At 49.6% G+C, this 17,021-nt stretch overlaps 1 protein-coding gene across 4 annotated transcripts in view; it reads left to right on the forward strand.

Moving 5' to 3' along the window:
• The window catches only part of SEMA3B (semaphorin 3B), a 53,264-nt gene extending 38,725 nt beyond the window's left edge, over positions 1-14,539 (forward strand). For all 4 annotated transcript variants that reach the window (XM_069736031.1, XM_069736034.1, XM_069736032.1 and 1 more), the window contains 12 exons: positions 1,844-1,963; positions 5,666-5,808; positions 5,913-6,030; positions 6,489-6,558; positions 10,796-10,940; positions 11,021-11,240; positions 11,326-11,417; positions 11,607-11,648; positions 11,731-11,888; positions 12,020-12,075; positions 12,344-12,483; positions 12,764-14,539. In XM_069736031.1, the coding sequence (XP_069592132.1) occupies positions 1,844-1,963; positions 5,666-5,808; positions 5,913-6,030; positions 6,489-6,558; positions 10,796-10,940; positions 11,021-11,240; positions 11,326-11,417; positions 11,607-11,648; positions 11,731-11,888; positions 12,020-12,075; positions 12,344-12,483; positions 12,764-13,246 (1,787 nt within the window). In that variant the 3' untranslated portion in view covers positions 13,247-14,539. The remainder of the gene's footprint in view (positions 1-1,843; positions 1,964-5,665; positions 5,809-5,912; positions 6,031-6,488; positions 6,559-10,795; positions 10,941-11,020; positions 11,241-11,325; positions 11,418-11,606; positions 11,649-11,730; positions 11,889-12,019; positions 12,076-12,343; positions 12,484-12,763) is intronic.
• The last annotated feature ends 2,482 nt before the right edge of the window (positions 14,540-17,021 follow it).

Consider the following 17,021-nt stretch of genomic DNA (forward strand, 5'->3'; position numbering starts at 1 on the left):
AGCAGGAGGGCCACATACGGTATGATCACCCCAACAAACACACGCCGACTCGGCTACATACAGCAACGAGGTGCGTCCCTTGTCTACAGCCAGTATACGTCCGTATACACCATGCTACTATATACACCCAGCGTATGGCTATATACACCTGGCACAACCCCCGCTGCAGAAATATATATAGGAGCAATTCACGCTGTCAGGTAGGCATTAGGCAGTGTTCACACAGGTGCAGATTATTGCTTTCATAAAACTACGAGGAATTCAAAGCCAAAAACAAAACAGAAAACCAGTCTCTTCTGGGTAGAAAGAAAACACAGCAGAAAACCAGTTCATCCGGCAGCAGATATACAGGAGCTGCTCATACGATGAGAATATCATCAAAAAGTGAATCTCATATATTCTATAGTCATTACACAGAGTGATCTATTTCACTTGTTTATTTCTGTTAATGTTGATGATTATGGCTTACAGCCAATGAAAATCCAAAAGTCATTATCTCAGTAAATTAGAATACTTTATAACACCAGCTTGAAAAATGATTGTAAAATCTGAAATGTTCCCTACTGAAATGTATGATCAGTAAATGCCCTCAGTACTTGGTCGGGGCTCCTTTGGCATCAATTACTGCATCGATGCGGCGTGGCATGGAGGCGATCAGCCTGTGGCACTGCTGGGGGGTTATAGAAGCCCAGGTTGCTTTGATAGCAGCCTTCAGCCCGTCTGCATTGTTGGCTCTGGTGTCTCTCATCTTCCTCTTGACAAAGCAACCTGGGCTTCCACAACCCCTGTATAGGCTGCAGCTTCCACACACAGACTGCTCAGCTTTCCTAGCTGACCCGTGCAGTCTCCATTCAGAGTGACCCAGCCACGTCTCCCAGCTAAAGCTCACAATTTGGCTGGTCACTCACCAGCTTCAACACACTTAACCTTGTATCATCCAGCAGACTGACATCTAGTGATCACAGGCCCTGGTTCTAGCAAAAAGATGGACAGGTGCATCTGATAAACTCCTAGAGAGCTAGGCCTTAACTCTGTCCTATGTGGCTCCACTACAATACACACAGATAGATATATATAAAGTACAAATGTACACAGCATATAGATATAATATATATACACATACTCTGCATTGTATCACCTATATACATGTAGTACATTACTATAATATACACACTGTACTGTATCCCCTATATACGATACGATACGATACACTTTATTGTTCCCGTGGGAAATTATGGTATCACAGCAGCACAACTTAAATCATAAAAATCATAAAGGAATTACATAGTTGACATGGCAGTTTGTTGACAGAAGAACATTATACATTAGAATAGGACATACACAACGAGTGAACTGAAATGTAGAGAAATAAGTAGACATTCACCTTGGTGGTTTAACCCTAATGTTATTATTGTACATTCCCATGGCAGTTGGCACAAACGATTTCCTATATTTTTCCTTCTTACACCTCAGAAGTATTAGCCGGTTACTGAAGGTGCTCTTCTGTCTCATGAATAGCTCATATAATGGATGTGCATTATTGTTCATAATTGCCACACACTTTTTCAGAGTTCTTCTCTCCACTACCTCCCCAAAAGAGTCCAGATTGCAGCCCACAGCAGAACTTGCCTTCTTGATAATTTTATTCATACATGTAGCACATTACTATAATATACACACTGTACTGTATCCCCTATATACATGTAGCACATTACTATAATATATATACTCTGCACTGTATTCCCTATATATCGATGATAACATGTCGGTGCATTAATCTTTTCTGCATTCCTGGGAATCTAAGCTGATTTAACCGTTTCATCCCCACTCTTGGTCCCTATAGGAGATGAGCTGTATTCTGGGGTGGCCACTGATCTTATGGGGCGAGATTTCACCATCTTCAGGAGCCTGGGCCATAGACCACCTCTGCGCACGGAGCAGCACGACTCGCGCTGGCTGAATGGTGAGCTATCATCTCCTGGAGGGCAGTGTGCCCCAGGGAAGATCGAGGGGCGGTGGTGCAGTGGAATGTGGAGGACGCAGTGGTGGAGAGCGCCTCACTGTGGAGTGGAATGTGGAGGACGCAGTGGTGGAGAGCGCCTCACTGTGGAGTGGAATATGGAGGACGCAGTGGTGGAGAGCGCCTCACTGTGGAGTGGAATGTGGAGGACGCAGTGGTGGAGAGCGCCTCACTGTGGAGAGGAATGTGGAGGACGCAGTGGTGGAGAGTGCCTCATTGTGGAGTGGAATGTGGAGGACGCAGTGGTGGAGAGCGCCTCACTGTGGAGTGGAATGTGGAGGACGCAGTGGTGGAGAGTGCCTCATTGTGGAGTGGAATGTGGAGGACGCAGTGGTGGAGAGCGCCTCACTGTGGAGTGGAATGTGGAGGACGCAGTGGTGGAGAGCGCCTCACTGTGGAGTGGAATGTGGAGCACGCAGTGGTGGAGAGCGCCTTACTGTGGAGTGGAATGTGGAGGACGCAGTGGTGGAGAGCGCCTCATGGTGGAGTGGAATGTGGAGGACGCAGTGGTGGAGAGCGCCTCATTGTGGAGTGGAATGTGGAGGACGCGGTGGTGGAGAGCGCCTCACTGTGGAGTGGAATGTGGTGGAGAGCGCCTCACTGTGGAGTGGAATGTGGAGGACGCAGTGGTGGAGAGCGCCTTACTGTGGAGTGGAATGTGGAGGACGCAGTGGTGGAGAGCGCCTCATGGTGGAGTGGAATGTGGAGGACGCAGTGGTGGAGAGCGCCTCACTGTGGAGTGGAATGTGGAGAACGCAGTGGTGGAGAGCGCCTCATTGTGGAGTGGAATGTGGAGGACGCGGTGGTGGAGAGCGCCTCACTGTGGAGTGGAATGTGGTGGAGAGCGCCTCACTGTGGAGTGGAATGTGGAGGACGCAGTGGTGGAGAGCGCCTCATTGTGGAGTGGAATGTGGAGGACGCGGTGGTGGAGAGCGCCTCACTGTGGAGTGGAATGTGGTGGAGAGCGCCTCACTGTGGAGTGGAATGTGGAAAACGCAGTGGTGGAGAGCGCCTCACTGTGGAGTGGAATGTGGAGGACGCAGTGGTGGAGAGCGCCTCATTGTGGAATGGAATGTGGAGGACGCAGTGGTGGAGAGCGCCTCACTGTGGAGAGGAATGTGGAGGACGCAGTGGTGGAGAGCGCCTCATTGTGGAGTGGAATGTGGAGGACGCAGTGGTGGAGAGCGCCTCACTGTGGAGTGGAATGTGGAGGACGCAGTGGTGGAGAGCGCCTCACTGTGGAGTGGAATGTGGAGGACGCAGTGGTGGAGAGCGCCTCACTGTGGAGTGGAATGTGGAGCACGCAGTGGTGGAGAGCGCCTTACTGTGGAGTGGAATGTGGAGGACGCAGTGGTGGAGAGCGCCTCATGGTGGAGTGGAATGTGGAGGACGCAGTGGTGGAGAGCGCCTCATTGTGGAGTGGAATGTGGAGGACGCAGTGGTGGAGAGCGCCTCATTGTGGAGTGGAATGTGGAGGACGCGGTGGTGGAGAGCGCCTCACTGTGGAGTGGAATGTGGTGGAGAGCGCCTCACTGTGGAGTGGAATGTGGAGGACGCAGTGGTGGAGAGCGCCTTACTGTGGAGTGGAATGTGGAGGACGCAGTGGTGGTGAGCGCCTCATGGTGGAGTGGAATGTGGAGGACGCAGTGGTGGAGAGCGCCTCACTGTGGAGTGGAATGTGGAGGACGCAGTGGTGGAGAGCGCCTCACTGTGGAGTGGAATGTGGAGCACGCAGTGGTGGAGAGCGCCTTACTGTGGAGTGGAATGTGGAGGACGCAGTGGTGGAGAGCGCCTCATGGTGGAGTGGAATGTGGAGGACGCAGTGGTGGAGAGCGCCTCATTGTGGAGTGGAATGTGGAGGACTCAGTGGTGGAGAGCGCCTCATTGTGGAGTGGAATGTGGAGGACGCGGTGGTGGAGAGCGCCTCACTGTGGAGTGGAATGTGGTGGAGAGCGCCTCACTGTGGAGTGGAATGTGGAGGACGCAGTGGTGGAGAGCGCCTCACTGTGGAGTGGAATGTGGAGGACGCAGTGGTGGAGAGCGCCTCATTGTGGAGTGGAATGTGGAGGACGCGGTGGTGGAGAGCGCCTCACTGTGGAGTGGAATGTGGTGGAGAGCGCCTCACTGTGGAGTGGAATGTGGTGGACGCAGTGGTGGAGAGCGCCTCATTGTGGAGTGGAATGTGGAGGACGCGGTGGTGGAGAGCGCCTCACTGTGGAGTGGAATGTGGTGGAGAGCGCCTCATTGTGGAGTGGAATGTGGAGGACGCAGTGGTGGAGAGCGCCTCACTGGGGAGTGGAATGTGGTGGAGAGCGCCTCACTGTGGAGTGGAATGTGGAGGACGCAGTGGTGGAGAGCGCCTCATTGTGGAGTGGAATGTGGAGGACGCAGTGGTGGAGAGCGCCTCACTGTGGAGTGGAATGTGGAGCACGCAGTGGTGGAGAGCGCCTCACTGTGGAGTGGAATGTGGAGCACGCAGTGGTGGAGAGCGCCTTACTGTGGAGTGGAATGTGGAGGACGCAGTGGTGGAGAGCGCCTCATGGTGGAGTGGAATGTGGAGGACGCAGTGGTGGAGAGCGCCTCACTGTGGAGTGGAATATGGAGGACGCAGTGGTGGAGAGCGCCTCATTGTGGAGTGGAATGTGGAGGACGCGGTGGTGGAGAGCGCCTCACTGTGGAGTGGAATATGGAGGACGCAGTGGTGGAGAGCGCCTCATTGTGGAGTGGAATGTGGAGGACGCGGTGGTGGAGAGCGCCTCACTGTGGAGTGGAATGTGGTGGAGAGCGCCTCACTGTGGAGTGGAATGTGGAGGACGCAGTGGTGGAGAGCGCCTCATTGTGGAGTGGAATGTGGAGGACGCAGTGGTGGAGAGCGCCTCACTGGGGAGTGGAATATGGAGGACGCAGTGGTGGAGAGCGCCTCATTGTGGAGTGGAATGTGGAGGACGCGGTGGTGGAGAGCGCCTCACTGTGGAGTGGAATATGGAGGACGCAGTGGTGGAGAGCGCCTCATTGTGGAGTGGAAAGTGGAGGACGCGGTGGTGGAGAGCGCCTCACTGTGGAGTGGAATGTGGTGGAGAGCACCTCACTGTGGAGTGGAATGTGGAGGACGCAGTGGTGGAGAGCGCCTTATTGTGGAGTGGAATGTGGAGGACGCAGTGGTGGAGAGCGCCTCATTGTGGAGTGGAATGTGGAGGACGCAGTGGTGGAGAGCGCCTTACTGTGGAGTGGAATGTGGAGGACGCAGTGGTGGAGAGCGCCTCATGGTGGAGTGGAATGTGGAGGACGCAGTGGTGGAGAGCGCCTCACTGTGGAGTGGAATATGGAGGACGCAGTGGTGGAGAGCGCCTCATTGTGGAGTGGAATGTGGAGGACGCGGTGGTGGAGAGCGCCTCACTGTGGAGTGGAATGTGGTGGAGAGCGCCTCACTGTGGAGTGGAATGTGGAGGACGCAGTGGTGGAGAGCGCCTCATTGTGGAGTGGAATGTGGAGGACGCAGTGGTGGAGAGCGCCTCACTGGGGAGTGGGTGCTGGAGAGGCTCTTACTGAGTGCCATGTGACTGGAGCGATCATGTATCTGGGAGCGATCAGGTGATTACTACATGCCACCATACTCTTCTGTAAGACGCCTTGTTCTCCTTCTAGAACCAAAGTTTGTAAAAGTTTTCTGGATTCCGGAGAGTGAGAACCCAGACGATGATAAAATCTACTTCTTTTTTCGGGAGACACCGGTGGAGGCCCTGGGAGGGGTGAAGCAGTCCTACGCCCGGATAGGGCAGATCTGTCGGGTAATTACTAGATAGTAACCTATGGCTAATCTGTAACCTGCCAGCTCGTCACCCCGCTCCATCTAATGTAGAGGTCATCGATTGGGGTCCATTGTGTCTTACAGAACGACATGGGCGGCCAGCGGACCCTTGTGAATAAATGGACCACGTTCCTGAAGGCGCGCCTCGTGTGCAGTGTGCCCGGGAAGGAGGCAGGGGGCGACACTTACTTTGACGAGCTGAGTGAGTTGTTCAGGGTTTGTTGGCAGTAACTATGTAATACGAGGTCGTGAGGACGCGGCTGACGGCTTTTATGGCGCTGAGGTTAAACATTAGTTATATGTGCTCCATAAATAATGTAAGAATATAACCAGGACAAAACACGAGGCATCGCCTGCAGTGACTGCAACAGATCACAACCCCGCTCACCGGACAAGGGCATGATGCTGGGAGTTGTAGTGTCTGGATAATCATAAAGGACATGGAAAGAAGTAGATAAAGCTGTGAAGCGGCAATCACAGATGTTACATAGATTCACAATGTGAAGACGACACGAGAAAGCAAAAAATATACTTGGTGTAAACCCCCATCCTCCGTAGTACAGGGATTATTCACTGCGACATTAATATTGCTGCACAATAATCTGAAACCAGCCCAAAATCATAGGAATGACTAATAAGTCTTGTGCTCATCTCCTATAGAGGACGTATTCCTGCTGCCAACACGGGACAGGAGGAACCCACTGATATATGCCCTGTTCTCCACCGCCAGGTAAGAGGCCGCAACCCCCAGGAAGGGTCGACTATTACCCAGATCCTGTGTACACACATCACTGATCCTGAGCTACCTCCTGTATTATCCTCCAGAGCTGCACTCACTATTCTGCTGGTGCAGTCACTGTGTACATACATTACATTACTGATCCTGAGTTACCTCCTGTATTATCCTCCAGAGCTGCACTCACTTTTCTGCTGGTGCAGTCACTGTGTACATACATTACATTACTGATCCTGAGTTACATCCTGTATTATACTCCAGAGCTGCACTCACTATTCTGCTGGTGCAGTCACTGTGTACATACATTACATTACTGATCCTGAGCTACCTCCTGTATTATCCTCCAGAGCTGCACTCACTATTCTGCTGGTGCAGTCACTGTGTACATACATTACATTACTGATCCTGAGTTACATCCTGTATTATACTCCAGAGCTGCACTCACTATTCTGCTGGTGCAGTCACTGTGTGCATACATTACATTACTGATCCTGAGTTACATCCTGTATTATACCCCAGAGCTGCACTCACTATTCTGCTGGTGCAGTCGCTGTGTACATACATTACATTACTGATCCTGAGCTACATCCTGTATTATACTCCAGAGCTGCACTCACTATTCTGCTGGTGCACTCACTGTGTACATACTGTGCATTACTGATCCTGAGTTACATCCTGTATTATCCTCCAGAGCTCCACTCACTATTCTGCTGGTGCAGTCACTGTGTACATACATTACATTACTGATCCTGAGTTACATCCTGTATTATACTCCAGAGCTGCACTCACTATTCTGCTGGTGCACTCACTGTGTACATACATTACTGATCCTGAGTTACATCTTGTATTATCCTCCAGAGCTGCACTCACTATTCTGCTGGTGCAGTCACTGTGTACATACATTACATTACTGATCCTGAGTTACCTCCTGTGTTATACCCCAGAGCTGCACTCACTATTCTGCTGGTGCAGTCACTGTGTACATACATTACATTACTGATCCTGAGTTACATTCTGTAATTTACTCCAGAGCTGCACTCACTATTCTGCTGGTGCAGTCGATGTGTACATACATTACATTACTGATCCTGAGCTACATCCTGCACTATACTCCAGAGCTGCACTCACTATTCTGCTGGTGCAGTCACTGTGTACATACGTTACATTACTGATCCTGAGCTGCATCCTGTATTATACTCCAGAGCTGCACTCACTATTCTGCTGGTGCAGTCACTATGTACATACATTACATCACTGATCCTGAGTTACATCCTGTATTATACCCCAGAGCTGCACTCACTATTCTGCTGGTGCAGTAACTGTGTACATACATTACATTACTGATCCTGAGTTACATCCTGTATCATACCCCAGAGCTGCACTCACTATTCTGCTGGTGCAGTCACTGTGTACATACATTACTGATCCTGAGTTACATCCTGTATTATACCCCAGAGCTGCACTCACTATTCTGCTGGTGCAGTCACTTTGTACATACATTACTGATCCTGAGTTACATCCTGTATTACACCCCAGAGCTGCACTCACTATTCTGCTGGTGCAGTCACTGTGTACATACATTACATTACTGATCCTGAGTTACATCCTGTATCATACCCCAGAGCTGCACTCACTATTCTGCTGGTGCAGTCACTGTGTACATACATTACTGATCCTGAGTTACATCCTGTATTATACCCCAGAGCTGCACTCACTATTCTGCTGGTGCAGTCACTGTGTACATACATTACTGATCCTGAGTTACATCCTGTATTACACCCCAGAGCTGCACTCACTATTCTGCTGGTGCAGTCACTGTGTACATACATTACATTACTGATCCTGAGTTACATCCTGTATCATACCCCAGAGCTGCACTCACTATTCTGCTGGTGCAGTCACTGTGTACATACATTACTGATCCTGAGTTACATCCTGTATTATACCCCAGAGCTGCACTCACTATTCTGCTGGTGCAGTCACTGCGTACATACATTATATTACTGATCCTGAGTTACATCCTGTATTATACTCCAGAGCTGCACTCACTATTCTGCTGGTGCAGTCACTGTGTACATACATTACATTACTGATCCTGAGTTACATCCTGTATTATACCCCAGAGCTGCACTCACTATTCTGCTGGTGCAGTCACTGTGCACATACATTACATTACTGATCCTGAGTTACATCCTGTATTATACCCCAGAGCTGCACTCACTATTCTGCTGGTGCAGTCACTGTGTACATACATTACTGATCCTGAGTTACATCCTGTATTATACCCCAGAGCTGCACGCACTATTCTGCTGGTGCAGTCACTGTGTACATACATTACTGATCCTGAGTTACATCCTGTATTATACCCCAGAGCTGCACTCACTATTCTGCTGGTGCAGTCACTGTGTACATACATTACTGATCCTGAGTTACATCCTGTATTATACACCAGAGCTGCACTCACTATTCTGGTGGTGCAGTCACTGTGTACATACATTACATTACTGATCCTGAGCATCCTGTATTATACCCCAGAGCTGCACTCACTATTCTGCTGGTGCAGTCACTGTGTACATACATTACATTACTGATCCTGAGTTACATCCTGTATTATACCCCAGAGCTGCACTCACCATTCTGCTGGTGCAGTCACTGTGTACATACATTATATTACTGATCCTTAGTTACATCCTGTATTATACTCCAGAGCTGCACTCACTATTCTGCTGGTGCAAGCACTGTGTACATACATTACATTACTGATCCTGAGTTACATCCTGTATTATACCCCAGAGCTGCACTCACTATTCTGCTGGTGCAGTCACTGTGTACATACATTACATTACTGATCCTGAGTTATATCCTGTATTATACCCCAGAGCTGCACTCACTATACTGCTGGTGCAGTCACTGTGTACATACATTACATTACTGATCCTGAGTTATATCCTGTATTATACCCCAGAGCTGCACTCACTATTCTGCTGGTGCAGTCACTGTGTACATACATTACATTACTGCTCCTGGGTTACATCCTGTATTATACCCCAGAGCTGCACGCACTATTCTGCTGGTGCAGTCGCTGTGTACATACATTACTGATCCTGAGTTACATCCTGTATTATACCCCAGAGCTGCACTCACTATTCTGCTGGTGCAGTCACTGTGCACATACATTACATTACTGATCCTGAGTTACATCCTGTATTATACCCCAGAGCTGCACGCACTATTCTGCTGGTGCAGTCACTGTGTACATACATTACTGATCCTGAGTTACATCCTGTATTATACTCCAGAGCTGCACTCACTATTCTGCTGGTGCAGTCACTGTGTACATACATTACATTACTGATCCTGAGTTACATCCTGTATTATACCCCAGAGCTGCACGCACTATTCTGCTGGTGCAGTCACTGTGTACATACATTATATTACTGATCCTGAGTTACATCCTGTATTATACTCCAGAGCTGCACTCACTATTCTGCTGGTGCAGTCACTGTGTACATACATTACTGATCCTGAGTTACCTCCTGTAGTATAACCCAGAGCTGCACTCACTATTCTGCTGGTGCAGTCACTGTGTACATACATTACTGATCCTGAGTTACATCCTGTATTATACTCCAGAGCTGCACTCACTATTCTGCTGGTGCAGTCACTGTGTACATACATTACATTACTGATCCTGAGTTACATCCTGTATTATACTCCAGAGCTGCACTCACTATTCTGCTGGTGCAGTCACTGTGTACATACATTACATTACTGATCCTGAGTTACATCCTGTATTATACTCCAGAGCTGCACTCACTATTCTGCTGGTGCAGTCACTGTGTACATACATTATATTACTGATCCTGAGTTACATCCTGTATTATACTCCAGAGTTGCACTCACTATTCTGCTGGTGCAGTCACTGTGTACATACATTATATTACTGATCCTGAGTTACATCCTGTATTATACTCCAGAGCTGCACTCACTATTCTGCTGGTGCAGTCACTGTGTACATACATTACATTACTGATCCTGAGTTACATCCTGTATTATACTCCAGAGCTGCACTCACTATTCTGCTGGTGCAGTCACTGTGTACATACATTACATTACTGATCCTGAGTTACATCCTGTATTATACCCTGGAGCTGCACTCACTATTCTGCTGGTGCAGTCTCTGTGTACACATATTACTTCTCCCGAGTTACGTTCTGCTTTTTGCCCTCAGTTCAGTATTTCGAGGTTCTGCCATCTGTGTCTACACCATGAATGATGTCCGCAGAGCTTTCCTGGGGCCCTTTGCACACAAGGAAGGGCCGAACTACCAGTGGGTGTCCTATCAGGGCAGGGTGCCCTATCCTCGCCCAGGGATGGTAAGTGATCAGAGGGAGACTGATGGTTTCTGGGTCGCAGGTTTTGCAGCGCCGTGTTCAATGGTCTCCGCTGTTTCTAGTGTCCTAGTAAAACTTTTGGAAGTTTTGAATCCACTAAGAACTTTCCAGACGATGTGCTGCAGTTTGCACGGAATCACCCGCTCATGTTTAACCCTGTAACTCCTGGCACTGGGAAGCCGATCTTCCTGCACAGTCATGCCGACTTCACCTCCACCCAGCTTGCTGTGGACAGAGTGACGGCAGCTGATGGAGAATATGACGTCATGTTCATCGGCACAGGTGAAAGCTCCGGCCGCCGCCTCGTTATGTCAGTAATGTCCCCTGGTGCCTCTACCTCTGACACTGTGCTTTCTCGTTCTGCTAGATGTGGGCACCGTACTGAAAGTGATTTCTGTGCCTAAACAGAGCTGGAGCGAGAGGGAAGAGCTGGTGCTGGAGGAGCTTCAGGTCTTCAAGGTAAAGACGCAAGGGTTCCAGGTGGTCTGATGCAAGCACACAAGTTTAGGGGCCCCTCTTATTGGTGGTGCTCTAATGACAGATGCTATTGGTTATAACTGTAACGCAGATATAGTGACTAGATGTTTTTGGGGGTAAAGACGTGTTTGGTTGTTCCTGACATGGTTGCCTCTTCCTCCCTTGGTGCAGAACGCGTCCCCCGTCACCAGCATGCAGCTCTCATCTAAGCGGGTAAGAAGGATTTTGCTGTTTGCAGTTCTCTTGGTCAATGTGTGGTTCTCCCGTCTTCACATTGCTTTCACCTTCTCCGCAGCAACAACTATATGTGGGGTCAGCGAGCGGCGTTTCCCAGGTGCCCCTACATCGCTGTGGGATCTACGGGAAGGCTTGTGCCGAGTGCTGCTTGGCCAGGGATCCATATTGTGCCTGGGACGGCGCCAGCTGTACCCGTTATCTGCCCAACACCAAGAGGTAAAGACTGATGTCAAAGCTATACCACCCCCCAGACTAATAATGCAACCCTAACATACCCATATAGCAACTAGTACTGCCAGGGTAGATGAGCCACCATCACAACCATGTACTCATCATGTCTCACGCAGGAGGTCTCGCCGTCAGGACGTCAGGAATGGAGACCCCAACTCGCTGTGTTCTGGAGGTGAGTTTTACGCACCTCTCTATTCGCCCCATATGCAGGTTAAGTGTCGCCTGATTTCAGCATTTCCGGGAGATGACTTGGACAGTCGTTATCCCACATCTATAGACAGCCATGGGCTGAGCCTGTACACAGGACAGATGTCTCCGTGTGCCACCACACTGGCTCTGGGGGTCACCGCTCGGGCTCGGCCATCCTGCAGTGTTATCACTACTGTATGTGATGACGTTGTGATAGATTCCCGTTCTTCCATCACCATTTCTCCATACAGAGCAGCAGAGACTCAGCATCCAGAAGAAGCGCCTGTACGGCGTGGAGGGGAGCACAGTCTTCCTCGAGTGTCTCCCCAAATCTTTACGAGCTCAAGTGACATGGATCCACCAAAAGGCACCCGAAACGCCAAGAAAAGAGGTAAGAACCACCATCCTTCATATTGATGAAGCCTTTGGTGCAATCCGTGGCTCCACGTCCTGGTTGTCTCTGGCCACCACAGCCCGTTGCTTTCTCCATAGTCCCCATATAATGATATAATCTACATACAATGTTATATACCTCTGCTTTATGTACATTGCACTAGTTTTACTTCTGTCTCATGATGCAGTCACATCTATATGAGGGGTCACCTCTCAGGACCCATCTCTGCCGCTCAGTTTGTTTCTTTCCATAAAAGTAATTTTCGGTTTCTTTCCAGGTGCACTTTGATGAGCGAGTTATAAAGACGGAGCGTGGCGTCCTGCTGCGTAGTGTAATGAGGCGTGATGCTGGGAGTTATCTCTGCCATTCCTCAGAGCATGGGTTTACACAGCTTCTTCTTCAGCTGGATCTCGAGGTCATTCCACCTTCTCGGGCAGAGGAGTCGTTGGGTGCTCACCGTGGGTCACAAATGAGATGGTATCATGACTTTATGCGTCTCGTTCAGCAGCCAGGCTCCAAAGGAGAGCAAATGTGTGAGGAGTTATGGGCTCGTAGGGGCCACACATCCCACCCTCCCGAGCCCCAGGGTGCACCACAGATACCACCAGGCTTAAAGGGCCCCGGAAGGCCTCTACCTCCCCTCAGTATGAAGGCAAAAGCACAAAAATGGAAGCACCTGGAGGAAAAGATTAAAGTGCGGAGTCGCAGGATGCATGAACACCAAAGGGCTGAACGCGGACCCAGAAGTGCCCCAAGTTAGATGGCGACATCTCATGGACCCATGAATCTCTAAACTGTACATGGTGCCAGAGCTGGTAGGGGGTACCCTGTGAGGGGTAGAGGGTGGCCTGTATCACTGTAATGCGGAGCGATGGATGTGTACAGACTGCATCGCCTCATAACTGCTGGTCAAGGTAGGGATACAAAATATGTCCTATACGAGCTCAACCCTTGGGTTACCCTCCAGATCCCCCTATTTATGAGCACTCCAATGATCCTACGACAGCAAGCTGCAATGTTACTGAGTATGCAGACGAAGGGCTGTGGCCCCGAACTGGACGGCACTTGTGGAATACAGACCCCATGTGAAAGGACCGCAGCTGAACAACAGCTAAGTTTATTAGGGAAATCCACTATTCTGTAGAGAAAATCCCAAACCATTCATGGTGCAAAATCCAATCCAAAAACCGGCACCATCACGATGGACACCGCAGAGTAAACTGATGCGTGCCATACCTGCCACCACTGACCGTGCTCGGACCCTCACTGCCTGGACAATGGGACAAGTGTGGACAAAGTGGAAGCTCGCTGAAAATTATCCATGAGACACACGATTTCCACTGCCTCCATCGTGAAAGACCTTTCTAACGTCACAGAACCCATCTCAGGTTATCTCACATCTCTGTACTTGGATTACAGCAAATTTCTCCAAAATCAAAAATTTGAAGAACATTTAAGACGTGTCCATAGTTGATGTGAAAAAGTGATGAGAAGAGAACAAAGAGGTGGAAGTTGTGGTCTGTTCTCCTGGATAGTGGCCGGCGGCTTCTCTGTGGGCCGGGGACCATCCTTGTGCTCCCGGGGTATCAGGACTGTTACACGGGCTCCGTCTCTGCTCGTCCTATACAATGAGGGTTTTCTGCATTAGTCCCAGCACACAGCTGTCCATCACCACTGTTACAATTCGTGCTGGAGACGCCGCCGCCTATAACTCTTTATTGTAAAATACAATGATTTCTCTGGCAGCGGCGGCTTCGCTCAGTGACACGGCACGGTATATACTGCATGGTCCGCTACATTTCACACAACTCCTCAGCGTTCAGTGAGATTAGCGAGACCCCCCATCCCCTCGGCAGACCCCTCCCCAGTACTGACAGATTATTTTTATTAGTGTAAATATCTTTAAATATAAATTAACCCTTTCTGCTGCTACAGGTCTAAGAGTCCAGCCCGGCTGGTGACTGGCACGGTGGGAGAAGTACTGGATAATATTGTGCGAACTGGAGACAGAAAACGAACTATTAAGTTAACACAATAAAAGCAATTATTTAGAGCCGTGTGGATTATTGTGGACCGTCTGTGGATAGTGGGAGGCCCAGCTCTGACTTCTGGGCTCTTCAGATGAATCGTGCGATGCTTCGGGCTGCCGGAGACCACAACTTCACAGTCTCTCTACAGATAGAATTTATTCTGTAAAGTGTTTCTGTGCAGGAATTCCCCATAAAGGGAACCAGGGGACCATGAAATAGCGACAGGGGGCCTTGTAGCAATAAGCCGTGCTTTCCCCTGAAATGCAGTGGAGTTTCCTGGCATATCTCAAAATTGAAACTTATCCTCTACCCATAGTGTAAGGGATAACTAGCCTAGTGATCAGTCCGGGTCTGACAGCTGGGACCACCAGCAATCCTGAGAGAGGGGCTCACCCAGCCTTGTCTGAATGCAGCAAAGGTAGACCTCTGTTCCGTTCAGAGGGGGCTCTGACCTTCTCGGGATCGCTAGGGTCCAAGCAATTGATTCCCAGTGATTAGTAAGTTATTCCTTACACTATTGATAGAAGATAAACCCTAAGAATAACCATCATTGAAGAAAGATGGAATCACGGAGGAGACTCATCAGTCCTCTGCTGCCGAGGATCCAGAGGGCAGGCGCACCGCGGACACTACTCCCCGTGCTCGGCTTTTACTGACTTGTTTCTCTGTCACCGCCACAAACGTGGATCACTGCAGAGATACCCATCACTACTCTACGCGGCTACTGCTTATTGCTTCCCTTTGCTGACATTTGCAGGCGCCGTGCCTGAGGCCGTAGCATTTCCCGTACTATGATGATACAGTATGTTGTGATCAGATAAACATACGGCCCGGAGCCGTGTTATAGTCTTCAGAGCTGTTACTTGTGCAAGGGAACCACAAGTCACAGCATGCACTACGCGTCTGCAAGCAGCTGGTCATCCGCATACCTAGGTCAGGTAATGCCCTTAGAGGTCAGAGGCTTGTGCTCACCTGTTCCAGGACTACAAGTATCAGCACTCCTATACGTAGCGGGTACAATGGCAGATATTGGAGGTAGGGCTTTGGTGATAACATTCAGTGCTCTTTAATGATAGATTGCAGAGAATATTTTATAGCTGAGAGCTTTCATGTCTCCTTCACGGATGTCTGGAGCCCACAAAGTCCGCACATGTCAGAAGAAAGAGCTGGAGGCAGATCAGAGACAAAAGTCTGGATCCAGAAAAGTCTGAGTCATCCACGTTCCCATCAAAGGGCGCTCTGGACCGGACACGTACAGACCGTCTTCCAAGGAACATGTATGTGCGTGTGGCACGGTCAGACAGGCAGAAGAGAGCGGCTCGGAGCCATAACATGTGCGGGGGTGACAACAGACACACATTACACATGTGCTGCCGAAATATAGGGCGAACACGGCCACGGGAATGATCTGCTCCTTCTCATCAATGTTCACGTCTAGTCATGGCTCCGGTGTGCCGTCTTGTGAGACATGGCAAATGCCGACTAATATTTCACCGATCACTGGGTAAAGATGATCATCAAGATCCTATCCAAGTTGTGACCTCACTGACTCGTCCACACAGAAACTGCAGACTTCAGGACCAGCCACGAGGATGAGGTCCTGCGGTGCGTCGTCCGTCAGAGTAGCGGGATGAGATCCGTGTGGACGCATCTTCAAGCCCAAAGTTAAAGAACGACTATTAATCCATGTGATTACGACGCCCCTCTTCCATGTGTAGTGTCGCAGGATGTAAGCCTGGTGTGAACAATGGTGTGCACAGATGTGCTCGTGTGTGACGGGTGTGGATCTGAGTGCTGACTTGCGTCTCTACACCATATGGCAAGATCTGATTTACACGACTTACCCGTGACATTGCTCCTTTCTCCCGTGACGCTCATGTAATCGTCTGTCGGTGGCATCGAGGTCTAGTGACCAAGAGAAGAAAAAACACAGATTAATTAGGATTTATAAGTCCAGACTGTGATTTCATAACCACACACATAAACAAAGCAGTGAACTATGATACACAAGCAACACGAGGCGTGATTGAAAACGAGCACAAAGATGAAGGAGCAGAAAATCAGACCGATCAGCTACTAACAAGCCCGACTATAATAATAATAATCTTTATTTTTATATAGCGCTAACATATTCCGCAGCGCTTTACATTTTGCACACATTATCATCACTGTCCCCGATGGGGCTCACAATCTTAATTCCCTATCAGTATGTCTTTGGAATGTGGGAGGAAACCAGAGTGCCCGGAGGAAACCCACGCAAACACGGGGAGAACATCCAAACTCCTTGCAGATGTTGTCCAAGGTGGGATTAGAACCCAGGACCCCAGCGCTGCAAGGCGCTATAATACTTTCTACAAATCCCACCGAGAGAAATGTGACATTACTGCAGCAAATCTGCCTCCCAAGAAAGGACCATATAAACCGAGCTACATGTTGTCTTCTGACCAGCGGTGCCTGATACAAGAAGCCACACAGGGGCCCTAAGAAGCACGTGGCCCCACTGAG

Source organism: Ranitomeya imitator, chromosome 8, assembly GCF_032444005.1.
Source record: "Ranitomeya imitator isolate aRanImi1 chromosome 8, aRanImi1.pri, whole genome shotgun sequence".
Taxonomy (NCBI): domain Eukaryota; kingdom Metazoa; phylum Chordata; class Amphibia; order Anura; family Dendrobatidae; genus Ranitomeya; species Ranitomeya imitator.